Below are 19,050 nucleotides of genomic sequence, written 5' to 3' on the forward strand. Positions count from 1 at the left end.
TCAGATGTAACAGGGACGTCATGGAGTAGGGTCTGCATCAAACCAGACCATGCAGACGAAAGCATATAGATCTCAACCAGGATCGAACAAACCTATCGAATGAAAACCTATATCACCCACCCGAATACCGATCAATCAAAGCTAGATTTATTATTAATATAACTTTGTCAGTTGAGATCAATAACAAAATTAAGTTTATCTGCCAATTTGAATGTTTAGTTGAGTGATTTCCTAATAGTGATTTTTGAAAATCTAATTGCGCACATGAATTTGTAAAATTTACAGAAAGGAAGAGGGTGGGGGGTTCTAGATCTAATCAAGGTGGTAGGATCAATGGGGGTAACGATGCACTCTAAAAACACTGAGTAAAATTTTACCCAATATTGAGTAAAAAGGAATATGCACGTTTGCTAGGTATTTTTGTACCCCATATTGTGCTATTTCAACGCAACATTGAGTAAAATTTACAAAATATTTATCCAACATACATGTTCCCATTTTACCCCAAATTGGGTAAATCCTTTTTTAGAGTGTGGGGGCATAGCGGGTGCAGTAAAATTGTTACAAATATTTCACTAACACTAAAGGGAAATCTGTCAAATAAACAGGCAAAATGTCTCATAAATCTTGATATTTTCCTGGATTCTCAGTGATCAGATTTTCTCCTTATATAACCGGACGTCATTTTTAAAGAATGAAATGGAATTTTTGTTTTTCTTTAATGTATCTTTCTCTGTTTTGATCCTCCGCTTTCTTTGTTTTTATCCTCCGCTCTTCGGATATTAGCGATAAATAGCTGTTATTAGCATTGATGAGATAGTAATGTACTGGGATGAAATCTAGTGAAATATGAACTCTATCGTAGCCATGAGCATATTTTACGTAAGGCCTTAATATATGAAAACAAAAACCTAAGAAAAGCCTTTATTTTGGAGTTCCGCAAGGAAGTTTACTGGGACCTTTAAACTTCTTAATTTACATAGATGATAATCAAAATTGTTCTCGCCTATTTCATTTCATTTTGTTTGTAGATGACTCGAACATAAATGTACATCTGACCCAGATCCAAATGTTCTCTTCGGAACTGCAAATATGGAACCAATAAATATTTCACAAATTTCATTGACAAGAACCTTTTTTTGTAAATAAGATTGTTACGTTTACTGGTACTAAATTCTAGAATTATTAGATGACAACTTAAAAGTACCCCAAAGCTTAAATAACTATAGCTTTAAAAAATGGGAAAAAAGGTTGCTTTCTAAATACTTTTCACCTAAACATTGATCGAATTGCATATACCCCTTTTCTCTTTTATGTCTCTCCCCTCCCACCCCCCATCGCTCTCTCCTTCATTTACTCTTTTACATCAGCTTTTTCATTCTTATTTATGTCCACTGTTATTTAAACAAAAATGTATTTTTTATTTTATTTAATCGCTGCGTGTGTCTTTTGTATTTCTTATCCGTTACCTGTCATATTCTATTTGTCACATTGTACTTGTCTAATTCTGTAGTCACTCTTGACAGTGTTTGGCTAATTTTGTTATTTATTTCATAAAAGAAATAGCATTTATACTAATTGTATTTTGAGAGACCTGATAAATACAAGCCTTGTTTTTTTTAATTTAAGTTCCACCACTTTTGTTTTGTCCGACTTATTGCATTTAATCACTGAATACTTCCTTGTTTTATAGAAAGTCGACATGTTCACCTTTTTTCAACTTTATTTGTTTATCATCTATATTTTATGCTGAATTGTAAAAGAAAACAAGAGTGGACAAAATGATTTCAAATCGACTCAAATTACGTAATAATAAAAGGGCTGATTTTTTACCCTAACTTCGGAGGATCAGGGTAAGTGCTTGTAAAGTAGATCGGCAGTAGCGTTACAATCAGGGTACTAATGGATAATTCGTTTTTCATACCCGTTCAGCGTACAGCGAAAACGGAAAATCAGTACGTGGTTCGGTCTTTGAAAACAAAAAACGAAATCACAGCGTGAAAACCCGTGCTGTGATTTCGTTTTTGTTGCTCAAAAACAGAATATTGAAATCAGAAATGTTTTGGGCTCTCTCTGATTTCTCATTTTATATTTGTGTTTTTATGTATCAAAAACAAAACCAGAACACGATTTTCGCTCTGTGACTTGTGTTTTCATGCATCAAAAACAAAATCAGAACACGCTCTCCGCTCCGTGATTCCGTTTGTAAAAACGAAAACAGCGAAGACGAGATCAGAGACTCCCTTTTCCAGTCCCTGCAACGTGATTTCGTTTTTCGTACAACCTCCAACCTACAGGCATATTAAAGAGCGCCCTCCAGGAGGTGAGGCAAGTTTCAATGGAGGTTTTAATGAACTGTACCGTACACATATTATGTTGAAGCCAGTTTAAAAGGAGGTGAGGCAAGTTTCAATGGAGGTTTTTATAACTGTACTCTAAATTATGTTGAAGCCAATTTAAATGGAGGTGAGGCAGGTTTCAATGGAGCTCGAGTTTTTTAAAAAGAATAAACTGTACCACACATTATGGTGAAGCCACTTTAAAAGGAGGTGAGGCAAGTTTCAATGGAGATTTTTATAACTGTACTCTAAATTATGGTGAAACCAATTTTAAAGGTGAGGCAAGTTTTAAAGGAAGTTCTTTCTAACCGTACTCCAAATTATGGTGTAGCCAAGTTAAAAGGAGGTGAGGCAAGTTCCAATGGAGTTTGTTATAACTGTACTACAAATGATGGTGAAGCCAATTTAAAAGGAGGTGAGGCAAGTTTCAATGGAGGTTTTTATAACTGTACTACAAATGATGGTGAAGCCAATTTAAAAGGAGGTGAGGCAAGTTTCAATGGAGGTTTTTAAAAAGAATATATTGTACTGCACATGATGGTGAATCCAGTTTAAATGGAGGTGAGGCAGGTTTCAATGGAGGTTTTTAAAAAGAAAAAACTGTACCGGTATATTATGGTGAAACCAATTTTAAAGGAGGTGAGGCAAGTTTTAAAGGAAGTTTTTTAAAAAGAATAAACTGTACCACACATTATGGTGAAGCCAGTTTGAAAGGAGGTGAGGCAAGTTTCAATGGAGGTTTTTTAAAAAGAATAAACTGTACCACACATTATGGTGAAGCCAGTTTAAAAGGAGGTGAGGCAAGTTTCAATGGAGGTTTTTTAAAAAGAATAAACTGTACCACACAAATTCTGTTGAAGCCAGTTTTAAAGGAGGTGAGGCAAGTTTCAATGGAGGTTTTTATAATTGTACTCTAAATTATGGTGAAGCCAATTTAAATGGAGGTGAGGCAGGTTTCAATGGAGCTCAGTTTTTTAAAAAGAATAAACTGTACCACACATTATGGTGAAGCCACTTTAAAAGGAGGTGAGGCAAGTTTCAATGGAGATTTTTATAACTGTACTCTAAATTATGGTGAAACCAATTTTAAAGGAGTTGAGGCAAGTTTTAAAGGAAGTTCTTTCTAACCGTACTCCAAATTATGGTGTAGCCAAGTTAAAAGGAGGTGAGGCAAGTTTCAATGGAGGTTTTTTAAAAAGAATAAACTGTACCACACTTTATGGTGGTCGAAGCCAGTTTAAAAGGAGGTGAGGCTAGTTTCAATGGAGTTTTTTTTTAAAGAATAAACTGTACCACACATATTATGTTGAAGCCAGTTTAAAAGGAAGTGAGGCAAGTTTCAATGGAGGTTTTTTCAAAAGAATAAACTGTACTACACATTATGGTGAAGCCAGTTTAAATGGAGGTGAGGCAAGTTTCAATGGAGGTTTTTTTTAAAGAATAAACTGTACCACACATTATGGTGAAGCCAGTTTGAAAGGAGGTGAGGCAAGTTTCAATGGAGGTTTTTTTTTAAAAGAATAAACTGTACCACACATTATGGTGAAGCCAGTTTTAAAGGAGGTGAGGCAAGTTTAAATGGAGGTTTTTTCAAGAGAATAAACTGTACTACACATTATGGTGAAGCCAGTTTAAATGGAGGTGAGGCAAGTTTCAATGGAGGTTTTTTTTAAAGAATAAACTGTACCACACATTATGGTGAAGCTAGTTTGAAAGGAGGTGAGGCAAGTTTCAATGGAGGTTTTTTTTAAAAGAATAAACTGTACCACACATTATGGTGAAGCCAGTTTAAAAGGAGGTGAGGCAAGTTTCAATGGAGATTTTTAAAAAGAAAAAAACTGTACTGGTATGATGGTGAAACCAATTTTAAAGGAGGTGAGCCAAGTTTTAAAGGAAGTTTTTTATAACCGTACTCCAAATTATGGTGAAGCCAATTTAAAAGGAGGTGAGGCAAGTTTCAATGGACACACTTGAAAAAGCCATCTTGTAGCTTCTTGTCAACTTCTTGATTCACAATCACGCACGTGGTAGTATAAAAAAATGCCTGCACTGTATGTACTGACTCGATGCAAGCGCTGCGTTCACGTGTATAATTATCGTGAAGGGTGCTCTTTAATATTGCCTGTAGCTCATACAAAAAAACCAAATCATGGTGCAGGAAGTGGAACCTCCATTTAAACTGTCTGCACCATAATGTGTGGTACAGTTTATTCCTTTTAAGAAACCTACATTGAAACTTTCCTCACCTCCTTTTCAATTGGCTTCACACTCATGTGTAGTACAGTTATAAAAAACTCCATTGGCACTTGCCTCACCTCCTTTTAAATTGGCTACACCATAATTTGGAGTACGGTTATAAAAAACTTCCTTTAAAACTTGCCTCACCTCCTTTAAAATTGGTTTCACTATAATACCGGTACAGTTCTTTCTTTTTAAACATCTCCATTGAAACTTGCCTCACCTCCTTTTAAACTGGCTTCACCATAATGTGTGGTACAGTTTATTCTTTTTAAAAAACCTCCATTGAAACTTGCCTCACCTCCTTTCAAACTGGCTTCACCATAATTTAGAGTACAGTAATAAAAACCTCCATTAAAACTTGCCTCACCTCCTTTTAAACTGGCTTCAACATAATATGTGTGGTACAGTTTATTCTTTTTAAAAAACCTCCATTGAAACTTGCCTCACCTCCTTTCAAACTGGCTTCACCATAATTTAGAGTACAGTAATAAAAACCTCCATTAAAACTTGCCTCACCTCCTTTTAAACTGGCTTCAACATAATATGTGTGGTACAGTTTATTCTTTTTAAAAAACCTCCATTGAAACTTGCCTCACCTCCTTTCAAACTGGCTTCACCATAATTTAGAGTAGTTATAAAAACCTCCATTAAAACTTGCCTCACCTCCTTTTTTTTAAACTGGCTTCAACATAATATGTGTGGTACAGTTTATTCTTTTTAAAAAACCTCCATTGAAACTTGCCTCACCTCCTTTTAAACTGGCTTCACCATAATGTGTGGTACAGTTTATTCTTTTTAAAAAACCTCCATTGAAACTTGCCTTAGCTGCATTTAAACTGGCTTCACCATAATGTGTACAGTTTATTCTTTTGAAAAAACCTCCATTGAAACTAATTGCCTCAATTCCTTTTATGGCTTCATCATAATGTGTGATACAGTTTATTCTTTTTAAAAAAACTCCATTGAAACCTGCCTCACCTCCATTTAAATCGGCTTCACCATAATTTAGAGTACAATTATAAAAACCTCCATTGAAACCTGCCTCACCTTCATTTAAATTGGCTTCACCATAATTTGTGGTACATGCAGTTTATTCTTTTTAAAAAACCTCCATTGAAACTTGCCTCACCTCCTTTCAAACTGGCTTCACCATAATTTAGAGTACAGTAATAAAAACCTCCATTAAAACTTGCCTCACCTCCTTTTAAACTGGCTTCAACATAATATGTGTGGTACAGTTTATTCTTTTTAAAAAACCTCCATTGAAACTTGCCTCACCTCCTTTCAAACTGGCTTCACAATAATGTGCAGTTTATTCTATTTAAAAAACCTCAATCCATTGAAACTTGCCTTAGCTGCATTTAAACTGGCTTCACCATAATGTGTACAGTTTATTCTTTTGAAAAAACCTCCATTGAAACTAATTGCCTCAATTCCTTTTATGGCTTCATCATAATGTGTGATACAGTTTATTCTTTTTAAAAAAACTCCACTGAAACTTGCCTCACCTCCTTTTAAACTGGCTTCACCATAATGTGTGGTACAGTTTATTCTTTTTAAAAAACCTCCATTGAAACTTGCCTCACCTCCTTTTAAACTGGCTTCACCATAATGTGTGGTACAGTTTATTCTTTTTAAAAAACCTCCATTGAAACTTGCCTCACCTCCTTTCAAACTGGCTTCACCATAATGTGTGGTACAGTTTATTCTTTTTAAAAAACCTCCATTGAAACTTGCCTCACCTCCTTTCAAACTGGCTTCACCATAATGTGTGGTACATGCAGTTTATTCTTTTTAAAAAACCTCCATTGAAACTTGCCTCACCTCCATTCAAATTGGCTTCACCATAATTTAGAGTATGTTATAAAAACCTCCATTGAAACTTGCCTCGCCTCCATTTAAACTGGTGCTGCTTCACCATAATGTGTAGTACAGTTTATTCGAAAAAAAACCTCCATTGAAACTTGCCTCACCTCCATTCAAATTGGCTTCACCATAATTTAGAGTATGTTATAAAAACCTCCATTGAAACTTGCCTCGCCTCCATTTAAACTGGTGCCACTTCACCATAATGTGTAGTACAGTTTATTCGAAAAAAACCTCCATTGAAACCTGCCTCACCTCCATTTAAATTGGCTTTACCATAATTTAGAGTACAGTTATAAAAACCTCCATTGAAACTTGCCTAGCTCACCATCTTTTAAACTAGCTGGCTTCACTATAATGTGTAGTTGGCCTACATAGTTTATTATTTTGAAAAAAACCTCCATTGAAACTTGCCTCACCTCCTTTTAAACTGGCTTCACCATAATGTGTGGTACAGTTGATTCTTTTTAAATAACTGAGCTTCATTGAAACCTGCATGCCTCACCTCCATTTAAATTGGCTTCAACATAATTTAGAGTAGTTATAAAAACCTCCATTGAAACTTGCCTCACCTCCTTTTAAACTGGCTTCAACATAATATGTGTGGTACAGTTTATTAAAATCTCCATTGAAACTTGCCTCACCTCCTGGAGGGCGCTCTTTAATATGCCTGTAGGTTGTACGAAAAACGAAATCACGTTGCAGGGACTGGAAAAGGGAGTCTCTGATCTCGTCTTCGCTGCTTTCGTTTTTACAAACGGAATCACGGAGCGGAGAGCGTGTTCTGGTTTTGTTTTTGATACATAAAAACACAAATATAAAATGAGAAATCAGAGAGAGCCCAAAACATTTCTGATTTCCTATTCTGTTTTTGATCAACAAAAACGAAATCACAGCACGGGTTTTCACGCTGTGATTTCGTTTTTTGTTTTCAAAGACCGAACCACGTACTGATTTTCCGTTTTCGCTGTACGCTGAACGGGTATGAAAAACGAATTATCCATTAGTACCCTGATTCGTTACACATTTCTTTGAATAGAGAGAAAATCGTGAAAAGTGCAGATATTCGGTATCAATCAGCGCTCTCGTCAAGTAAACGAAAATGGACAATTATTACATTTACGAGAGAAAGGATTGAGAGATATACAACATTCGCATTCACGATATTTTGTTCAGGAGTATTAAATGTGATGTTATGATGAGACCGAGTGACATTTTTATGACATTGTTAAGCTGCATCTACGTGACCGTATAATCGTTGCAATGTCATGACGATTGGGAAACTAGATATTTCGATTCATATCCTCAGTCAAGTGTAGAAGACATATTTCATATTATTTTTCACTATTTTGACAATTTTTTTTTGTAGAAATTCTCTAAGGTACATCCTTCTCGGAATGTATTAATAATGTCGAGAGATGAAAAATTGTAAACATTACAAACATATAAGGTCTCAAGCTGAACATTTCGAAAAGTATTAAAGAACGGTGAAACTGAATCAATTAATATTTGGCTTCAACTGGTCATAATTTCAAGTAATTTAAATGAATTCAATTTTCATTCATAATTCGTTCATTCATGTATTTTGTTCTTCCGCCATTCGTTCTGCACAGAATAAGGTCGCGTAGAGTTCAGTGTGACAATAGCTAACTCGGCTTGTTTCGTTCGAAAAAAAAAACGTCGGCACTATATACACCTGTTGAAAAGGAATATGCCCAATAAAGTCATCGTGTCAAGTTTGGTTCATATGAACGGAAGATTTCCATTAAACTGTGAAATCCATATGCTTGAAGGAATCAGACATGCCATTTTACGACCCGGTCACACCATAGGCTGATGGTTGAAAAAAGACTTTGTTTGGATTCTTTATATTGATCCATTGAAAAGACGTTTCCTATATATGACTTCACAACTAAGCAAATTGGATTGACCACTTTATTGACCATTTGCAGCCTTTTATTATAGACCCGTCCTGTCAAAGTTATTCGATAAATCAATAATCAATCAATCATGTGTTGCTTAATCTGTATTGGACTTCTTGCTAGACTAGTTTATTAGATCCGTTTGGTTGGACCTTTGATTAGTCTGGTACCAGTCGCCCATTACCTTAACAAGATCGATAGCTGCCCAACTTGTGCATGGTGTACATACCTTGCCCGATACATATTTTAACCAGGAGGTGGTCTAGTATCGACCCATATGGCGCTGCTGTAAAAAAAATGTAGGGGTCTAATATTAGTCTGGCTTGGGTAAGACAGACTTTCATTTCATATTGTATATATCCGTGATATAATAGCAAGAATCGTTCAGATTATGGTACAAGCATGAAATTTGGCTGACGGGTAGATAGTGCTGAACATTTCTAGCTGGGGGTGCGAACCTGATCTCTCTTTGTATAGCAATAATTGCTAGGTAACTTATTCACCTAGCAACCACCAATTTGGGGTGTTATCTTAATTCTAAAACTATATTTTGACTTCTAAGCGCCAATTTCACAATCACATATCAATCAACATTCCAACCATGTATAGCAACAGTTGCTAAGCAACGTATTTCCATAGAAAGTATAGATAATATTCCTAAATACAGCATTAGGACATAATATTTTAATGAGAATATGGTTAGAACATTGGTCAAAGTATGAAACTTGGAATTATAATAAATATCTTATAATATACAAAAGAATTCAGATGCAGTCCAAAAAATTATCTGCATAATAATCGCATATAGGTATCCAACCTAATTTCAGTGTACATAATTTCATTATTTTTCTTCATACTTTTTTACTCATACATGACACAGCTAACACATATAAAAAAATCATTACTGGGTCATTAAATGTGCTTAATATCACACAATTATTTAAGATCTCTCCTGTTATGAAAATGACACAGGGTATTGTAATAGATGTTGCATGGGACATCGGGAAAGACATTGAACTTAGAGGGCAAAAGGAAGCTGAAATTTGATTGATATGAACTATAATCGCTTCACTGGGATGTAACGTCGAGTAATGCCCACACACTAACTTGTCAGTTGGGTTTTTATATTATTCACTGACTTGAATAGCATGTACAGTAGACCTGAAACAGCCTCAAGCATCATGGACTGTAAACTATGTTCCCTGTATAGTATTGAATTGTCAGCAGACCTGAACCAGCCCAAGCATCGTTGACTATACTTAATGTAAATACGTAACAAAGCAGTTCATTTGGTGATATACAACAAAATCTTTTGAGAGAATGAAAATCTCTGTAGGCCTTATTGACATTAATTACTAACGCCGCATCCTTCAAATCATGTAGATGAAGCAGTAGACTGCAATATATTATATGTTGTACCAGGTCATCAAAAAGTATGATTGGTAAATAGAAAGCGGTGTTAAGGTGTTAGTTTAGCTTCAAATTTGCTTGAGATTACTTCTTTCATCCCATTATATTTCAGCATCTATATTAGATTTAGAAGCAATTGCCACTTTGTGAATATTTTTTTTATTTGATTATAATGCTTGGCAGTAGAGTCATTTGCATAATTTACCGATATCTTACAGTAATTTATAGATGATGAAGATACATAATGTACAACTGTACATTTTTCAATAGCTGGGGACCTCGAGTACGATTGTAGCGAATTAATCGCAAGTACATTTAATGTGTCGCACATGCTTTCTAGAATTTGGGCATATATTTTGTCAAAGTAGGGGAAAGCAAAGCCACTGTGAATCATGCATTATGCTTGACAAAGAATATTAGAGGCAACAGAGACATACATCAAGAAAGTTACAGTCATCATCCTATCGATGGGAAGATGAATTTTTCATAAATAGAAGTGTTAGAAACATTTCCCTCCATATAAGGACATTATATTGCGAGACAAAGTGATAGTGCCACCAGCAGAATCATTTCTATATGAAGTGGACATGCCAAGAAGTGTTGGAGGTATATAGAAGGAAAAAGCATATCAGAACTAAATGCTACTGTTCTGTGGCCGATTATGGATCACGTCCAGACAACATGATATTACAAGTGCTTCACATGTATGTGACAAAGTCAGCTGCGCATAGTCCTGCAAAATCTCTAAAGTCATGATAGATCTTAAAGCTGCAGGATCTAAGTCAAAACACCTGCAGTCGGAACTGACAGGTCAAAATCAACTTCTGTAAGAGTTTTCAAGTCATGATAGATCACGGAGCTGCTGGATCCAGGCAAACACGCCTGAAACAGAACTGACCGTTCCAAATCAACTCTTGTGAGATCTTTGACGTGATAATAAATCCGGGAGATGCAGGATTGATCCAGGTCAAAACACCTGGAAACAGAACAGACATGTCTAAATCAACTTCTGCAGGATTTCGACGTGATAGATCAATCATATAGCTGCAGGATCCAGGCCAAAATGCCTCGAAATGGAACTGACCGGTCTATCAACTCTGGCAAGATCTTTCACGTCATGATAGATGCCAGAGCTGCAGGATTGATCCAGGTCGAAAAACTTGGAATCAGAACAACAGGTCCAAATTAACTTTTGCAGAATACATAGATCATGTAGCAGCAGGTTTAAGGCCAACACGCCTGGAAACGGAACTCGATGATCCAAATCAACTCTAAAAGATTTTCACTTCGTGATAGATCCCGCGGAGATGCGCAAGATTGATCCAAGTCCAAACACCTGGAGACGAAAATGACAAGTCAAAATCAACTCCTGCACGTAGCATTAGGTCCGGGAACAGCAAGGAGAACTATTAAATATCTTCATTGCAGGCTACGGAACGGAGACGTAAAACCAAGGTCTTTCAAGCGACCGTCTACTGTTATCAAGATATGATATGGTATCCATGCAAGCACTCATTTGGAAATTACATTCTGGCGATATTTTGGTGTGTTAAATGATTTTAAACTTAGTTGACTGAATCAATTCTTGGCGGTCATTCTTTCACCTCTCCAAGATCAGCGATGTTGTAAGAACACATGACCTCCTGGTCAGCTCTTGTAACCGTTCTTCTACAAGAGTGACCTCTCGTTAAATGTTTATATTGAGGAATTATATCCAAGGGCATTTGTAGGTATACAGGGTCTTAAAAGTGATAGTAGTGCCTCCTTGGAAAATAGATAGCCACAAATTTATAAAATGTCAACGGTTTCTAGATTTTTTATTCTTGATAATACAATTGTCGATCAATTCTACCTTTATTGTCAATCGCACAGATAGGTAATCATGAGGTCTATTATCATTCATTGATAAGCATGTAACTATATACAACAATTATTTACAAATGACCCTTTACTATGAAAGACGCCAACTAATTTGATCAATGATTGATCTTTTACATAATCATGTTTAGGTTAATTCCTAATAATTATGGTTTCCAAATGGAGAAAGATTGGTTTTAAGGTGAACATGCAACAAGTATCATTATGCCAATCATATAGACCCCGTAGACATCGTTTTGGAAATATAAACCATATCATGAGGTAGTTTAATTTGTGCAAAGTTTTACGTTTTTAAGCATATACTAGTATGAGTACCTCTGAGACGCATCAATAATCTTACCATACGGCCTTTAACAGTCTGTTGCAGAAAACATGTTACTTAGTAACTGGTACTTATCATGGGCGGGTAAACATGGTATACATATTCCTGGGTTGTTGTGATTAATGTATCAATTCTTAAATAGAAAATATGTGCTGGCTCACAAAAATTATAATCATAAAAACACCCTATAAATATTGGTTATTGAGGAAATATTTGGAAAGCTAAGGTGCTCTTTGGGTCTACATATGGAAAAATTCATTGCATAAGGAATCTCAGTAGGCCAAACTTGATTTCTGAGCTCTTCTGAGTATATTGTGATGATCTGAACTATAATTAATTATGTGTTCATTAAAAACAACCAGTTGCATGACTATCCAACACGCCAAACATTTTCATTTCATCTTCCAAAAGCAGAACAAAATTTGCCCACAATACTATTATTTATTGAGGTCCCAAATATTTGAATTCTCTCAGTCTCGATATAAAAAGGTCTGTTAGCTTAACTGCATTTAAAAGAAAATTGAAAACGTCTCTCTAGAGACAACATTACTTCTCGTAGAACCCAACCGTACGCTTTGAATACACAATATATATATATTTAATCTACTTTTACTTATTTGTATATTACTTTTAGGACGGTCGGAGAGTGGATTGGGCACCTGGTAGTCGAGGAAACTCAATCGCATACCTCTTCTAAGTTTTGTTTCCTTCGATACTTATTCTCACGTATAAACTATCAAGATTTTTTTCTTTTACTCATCTGCCAGGTGTTCCATCCCCTCACTATGTCCGTATGTTTGTCATTGTAAATAAATTACATGTATTCATATTTACAGCTGCAGATACCGTTACAAAGGACCCGTCTACTATTTTCTATTTCATTAGCATACGACCAATTCTGTCAAATATTTCATGTCATCCTTAAACGTCGCAATCGTGAACAGCAATATAATAGACGGGTCTTCTTTCTTTCTTTTATGTTTTGTCTTGTCTTCCTTCTCTTGTCTAATAATACGTGTGTCCCAGTTCTTTGTAACGTTCTCTGTGTTTCGCCCTTGTCCAGTTCTGTAACCGTTTCCGAGCTCAGCTTTATTTTTTCTGTCACTATTTTTTAGCTATCAATGATTACACATTAATTATTTGTTAAGGGCCTATCCACAACAAGCTTTTGCTTTACTTTAGGTCCATCCACTTTGAATCTGCATTTATATTTTAATTATGCATACTATTTCGGAATGAGTTATATGTTTTTTGTACTTTGATTGATTTGTGGATTAATTAAATTAATCAAATTATTGTTGATATCGAAAATGGTCCCTTAGAAACCATTGCTATGGGTAAATGGATCAAAACTCTTGTGATACAAAGAAATATGCTTTAGATGAAAACAAAATTATGTGACATAATAAAATGCTTGTAAAACTGTTCCTCAAGCCCAATAAAGCTCGGTTACTAAGGTAAATATGTTTCCCAGTAACCGTTGCTATATTTGGGAAACTCACGTTGGCACCCCCTGCAAAAAATGTTTAGGATAACTTACTCTACCTTTGTGCCAATGTTCATGCTTGTACCATTTTCCGAACCTTTTTTTCACCAATCACGGAGACTACAAGCCCAGAAGTTGCTCACTCCCTCATCCATTTCACGCCTCATTTTCTTTAAGCTGTCCCGAATGTCGGGACATTATCATCACCTAAGCTCAGTAACACACCTGTAGTCCCCAGTGTGGTAATATCACTTTCCTTTAAGAACTTGGGTTTGGACCTACGCTGTGAAACATGTTTCTATAGAACTTGAACCACGAGTGACAATAACTCATCAACTCACGGTTTTAGGCATATGCAACAGAACATACTTATATGAAAAGGGGATTTTAGTGATCACATATCAACTTCTCCTCTCAATTCATTTATGTTGATTCCCCAAGATGTTTCCTATATAATCATCTACATTTTATTAAGTGTATATCAATTACTTTTATTTTTTCACGTCGATTAATTATGGAGGTTACATTAACTGATATGAACTATTTGCGCGTTTGATATAGCTAGATTGGGTTCAATCAGGTTATCAATTATTTTGCATCATGAGCTTTATGAGTTTTATTTTGGCCTGATATCGAAACCAGTCATTATTTACTGTTGAAAGGGCCAAATATCTCACTGTAATTACCAGCAAGTACGGTTTTATTGCATAATCGTAATTGAATAATCGTCCGATCTAAAATAAGAGAAATCGAATTAAGGTTGAACTATAATAAAGACATTTACTTGTTACATAGCTGAAACATTTATCAATCCTGATGAATTGGTGCCATTGTATCAACTTAATTTTGAGAGGATGAATAAAATATTGCGTGGTTAGTTGACTCGCATAATGAATATTGAGGATAATATTAGTCTAATAAAGATATTCGAGAAAAGATTTACGAGGATTTCAACTTGAAAGTATTTTTTCCCATTTGCTTTTCTCATGAGACATTTGTTTAAATGGAATTCTCCATAACATTCTGTCGCCAGGGCTGTCCTAGGAAATATTGAAAGAAAATACATTCAGGAAACGAAAAGTCATCACAAACATAATCAGAGCATGACGTGATCGCTCATCGGTCACTGTAGATTTATTACTTGAACAGTTCTTTTGACAAAATAATGCACTGTAAAAACTGTGGTGTTAAAACTGACACCAATTGGTGTTAATAGAGGACCACACCCTCAGGTGTTAAAATAACACCCTAGAGATTGAACATAACACCAAAGAGTGTAAATATAACAACCATAGGTGTTGTAATAACACCTACAGGTGTAAAACTAACACCACCAATTTAACACCGGTGTAAACTAACTGGTGTGCTCCTCTATATACACCGGTTAACCCCAAAGTTTTTGCTGTGTATTCTATGTGATTTTATTTTATTCATTTGGTATATTCGCCCTATTCATTTCTATAAATTCGGTTGGGAAATTATAGTGGAATGTCGATAAATAAGAAAAATACTTTGTACCCAATTTAAGTGTACATTACTACAGGAGAAACCCTCCCGAGTTTTGAGCAAAACTGGTAAACAAAATTGCTGGACCTGTGGAAAATAAAACAATATTATGGTCCTTCAATGTAAAGAATTATTTTATTGAAATGATGTTACTCATATGGGATGATTAAAATGTCCAAAAGTTTGTTACACTGTTCATTTCATGAATCGTTTGTCTGTTACCATTAACTAGGATTATATACACCTTGAAGAAAAATCCAAAATTTAGAAATATGGCATAAAATAATAAGATAGACAACCCTTTTCAAAAGCATTTAGATATTTGTTTACTATTCATCTTCTTTTTATCATTCCTTTGCCTCATTTCAGATCTGCAATCACAATCTTCCCTCAGCGAGGGGAGAAGGATAAAGATTTCCGAGTTTGGAACAGACAGCTACTTGGTTACGCTGGTTACAAGCAACCTGACGGTACGATCATCGGGGATCCAGCTGGTGTGGAATTCACTGAGGTAAGGCATCAGAGCTTTCATAAAGTCACCCACATTTCAACCCGTACCCCGGCCCTGCAAACTCAGCCACTTCTGTTGTCAAGAACACTAGTAGAGAATTATTGTTTCTTGCTATTCTCCCTTTCACCCCCTTCACATTTCATTTTCTTATATTATTTATCATGTTTATTCCACTACCATCACCCCTCTACCCTTCTACCAAACTACACGTTTGCCACTCGATTACTTTATATACTTTTTTAAAGTCACGACTGTTCAATTATTTAGTCGTTATTACTGTAACCATTCAAGTTTTCTAACAATAATTTAATAGCAATCAGTTTTGTCCAATTTACTACCTACCATGCCTACTATGCATTCATTTCGGTCTTCAACCTTCTAACATCAACATTGGCTTCTACTCTATAATCCTCCGTAATTTTTGTTATCCTGATGTAGGTTTGTCAGAAGCTTGGATGGAAGGGAAGCGGTGGTCGTTTTGATGTTCTTCCTCTTGTTCTCCAAGCCAATGGCGAAGATCCTGAGATGTATGACATCCCACCTAGTCTCATCCTTGAAGTCCCCCTTGAACATCCAAAGTAAGTAAAGAGAAGTCGATTGACTTATAGAAAATCGAACACAGAATGATCCAAACTATTAGGTTATTTTCAAGGAATACTATTGGTCGGTTTACAGTCGGTTTCTTGATGTGACTGTGCCCTAAGTCTAGAGACAGGGATACAGAAGGGAAAGAGAGCGACAGAGAGATAGATGGAAAGACAGAGAGAGAGAGAGACCCAAATGGAGTGAGAAATAGAGAACGGAGCATACTTCTCTCTTCTTTTCATTACCATTTTTTTATACTGATTTTACCAATTTCATCTACTAGTATAGTACATGTATACATCATACTTAATATTATCAAGGAAAAGAGCTCAATGAATCTCTATTGAAACTTGAAAAAATGTCATTTCAAATAGTAGAAGAGGAATAGATGGTATAATATGTGCCCCGCCCCGAAGTTATTGACACGTGGGTCTTCTTTTTGTTGTTGATATGTTGGCATGGGCTGAGAAGACCGCTGTGTGATTAACAAGCGTCCAAAGTTTGGATTGATTTCAAAGTTCAAGATCATGAAGATCGCCCAATCCTAAACAAATTCTATATTATTTGTTATGGGTTCATTTCGTTTCACCTCTCGGTTTTGTATTCATCGTGAATATACGATATTCATTATCCAACAAACTTTCTAGTAGTCACTGCAAACCATCAATCGAGGATTGAAAAAATTATATGTGATTTATCTGTCACCGGGGATATATTACCGCACAAGATATTAGTTTGTTTTTGAAAAAGGGTCTGTGTTTTTAAAAGTCAATCTTGTGTGATCCACACCGAAGCAAAAAAGGTAGATCTTATATCTGTACATGTTTTTCTTGGGCGTCATGTTTTTGTGAGTTGTCACACATGTATGATTGAAATAAATTGTGACTTTTCCTTTCAATTCGTTGTTCAATAAGACTTCTTTGTCTCAATAAAGATACAACAATGTTAGCCAGGCAAGTCTAACACTGCTCGCCTCAAATTCAATTCTCAATTTATTTATTTTTATTCAAACACAATTACACAATACAAAGTAATGAAATATAAATCACATACAAATCAATGGATTGACATTTTAAAGAAAAGCATTATAAAATAGTGTATATGGAAATGAGGTGGGTCCACTAAAGCGATTTTTTTATTTTCTGTTCAGAAATACATTTTTCGTCCATTCTTCCACATCGATTTCTGTTTTCGTTTAAAATGAACATTATGAAAATTTATGTTCTATAATAAAGAAACCCGCCAAAATAATTATTTATTGTTTGTTGGGATTGTAATGTTGATCAAATTCATTTTTATATAAATTATAACGATGAAAATATTTTGGCATATTTATTGGACCACATTAATATGTTGGTCTGTTTTATTAAATCTAATTATCTTTGCTCGGGATAATAAGTACAGTGATGGATTTTTACGCACAATCAACCTCAAACGCTAAGGCATAATCATGGATATTTTCATATATATCGATCATGAATTTTACTGCCATTCTGATATAACTTTGTGGTTATCATCATAAAGGATGCCGTACAAGGACCTTGCTGTTTGATTGGTCTAAAGTTAATCGTCCCGGAAGTATTACCTTCACTTTAAAAACGCTGTTTGAAATTTTAAGCACGTTTTATAAACCCGTCACTCTAACAACTACTGTTTAAACCTTGTAAACAACTGTTTAAACTTTTTAAGCAACTGTTTAAACTTTTTAAACAAGTTTAAAGGTTTGAAGGGATGGTCCGGGCTGAAAATATTTTTATCTAAATAAATAGAGTGAAATTCGCAAAGTAAAATGCTGAAAATTTCATCAAAATCGGATAACATATAACAAAGTTATTGAATTTTAAAGTTTATCAATATTTTGTGAAAACAGTTATTATGCACATCTTCATAAATATTCATTAGGTGGGCTGATGATGTCACATCCCCACTTTCCTTTTTCTTATGTTATTACATGAAATCATAAATGTTTCATATTTTCATACATGTGTAAATGATGTGTCTTCATTATGATGAAAAAAGTTGCGGCAATGAATAACTAATGACTTAATCAGTTGTTAATCCAATTGTTTTAGTTCTTGGTAGAGAATTTCTGAATAAATCTAATTTCATATAATAAAATACAAAAGAACAAGTGGGGATATGACATCATCAGCCCACCTAATGAATATTCATAAAGACATGTCTAGAACTGTTTCACTTGAATAATGCAAATCTTTGAAATTCAATAACTTTGATATTTGTTATCCGATTTTGATGAGATTTTCAGCATTTTGCTTTGTGAATTTTACTCTATTTATTGAGATATAAGAATATCCAGCCTGGACCACCCCTTCAAACAATTATTACAGAAAAAGTTTAAACAACTTGTTGTTAGAGTGACAGGCATAAACAAGGTGCATTTTTTTTCTGTGTTCTATTTTACTGTTTTTTTTTCATTCATTATTTTAACACCGCTACTGCTATTGCCATCTTTAATCTATTCATCATAATTTTTATTAATTTAGGTTTCCATGGTTCAAAGACCTTGGCTTGAAATGGTATGCTTTGCCTGCCGTGTCTAGTCTGATGCTTGACCTTGGTGGCTTAGAGTTTACAGCATGTCCGTTTAATGGTTGGTATATGGTAACAGAAATCGGAGCCAGAGATATATGCGATACCAACAGGCTCAATCTTATTGAGGTATGTACCAGATTATTCTTTCTTTTCAATGTGAAAATTAGCTATACAGAGGGTAATGCATTTTGATAGAGTATTCTATTTTGATAAAGAATTAGATTTGAAACATACACGGTAAAATCAATAAAAAAAATTGAACAACATTATTCCACAGTGGAAGTACCTGGTAGAGGGATTTTAGCTCGAGTTTTGATTTTAGCATTACACCGGGCCTTTTGAGCGACTTTTCTTTTATTTATCATTGCACTTTATTTCACACATTAAAGGGGGAGCAAACTGTTTATGGTCTCTCATTCGCTATGTGTTAT

At 35.0% G+C, this 19,050-nt stretch overlaps 1 protein-coding gene across 5 annotated transcripts in view; it reads left to right on the forward strand.

Moving 5' to 3' along the window:
• LOC121409155 (nitric oxide synthase, brain-like) overlaps nucleotides 1–19,050 on the forward strand; it is a 103,097-nt gene that overhangs the window by 56,448 nt on the left and 27,599 nt on the right. For all 5 annotated transcript variants that reach the window (XM_041600997.1, XM_041600996.1, XM_041601000.1 and 2 more), the window contains 3 exons: nucleotides 15,340–15,481; nucleotides 15,920–16,059; nucleotides 18,571–18,745. In XM_041600997.1, the coding sequence (XP_041456931.1) occupies nucleotides 15,340–15,481; nucleotides 15,920–16,059; nucleotides 18,571–18,745 (457 nt within the window). The remainder of the gene's footprint in view (nucleotides 1–15,339; nucleotides 15,482–15,919; nucleotides 16,060–18,570; nucleotides 18,746–19,050) is intronic.

This window comes from Lytechinus variegatus, chromosome 2, assembly GCF_018143015.1.
Source record: "Lytechinus variegatus isolate NC3 chromosome 2, Lvar_3.0, whole genome shotgun sequence".
Lineage (NCBI taxonomy): Eukaryota > Metazoa > Echinodermata > Echinoidea > Temnopleuroida > Toxopneustidae > Lytechinus > Lytechinus variegatus.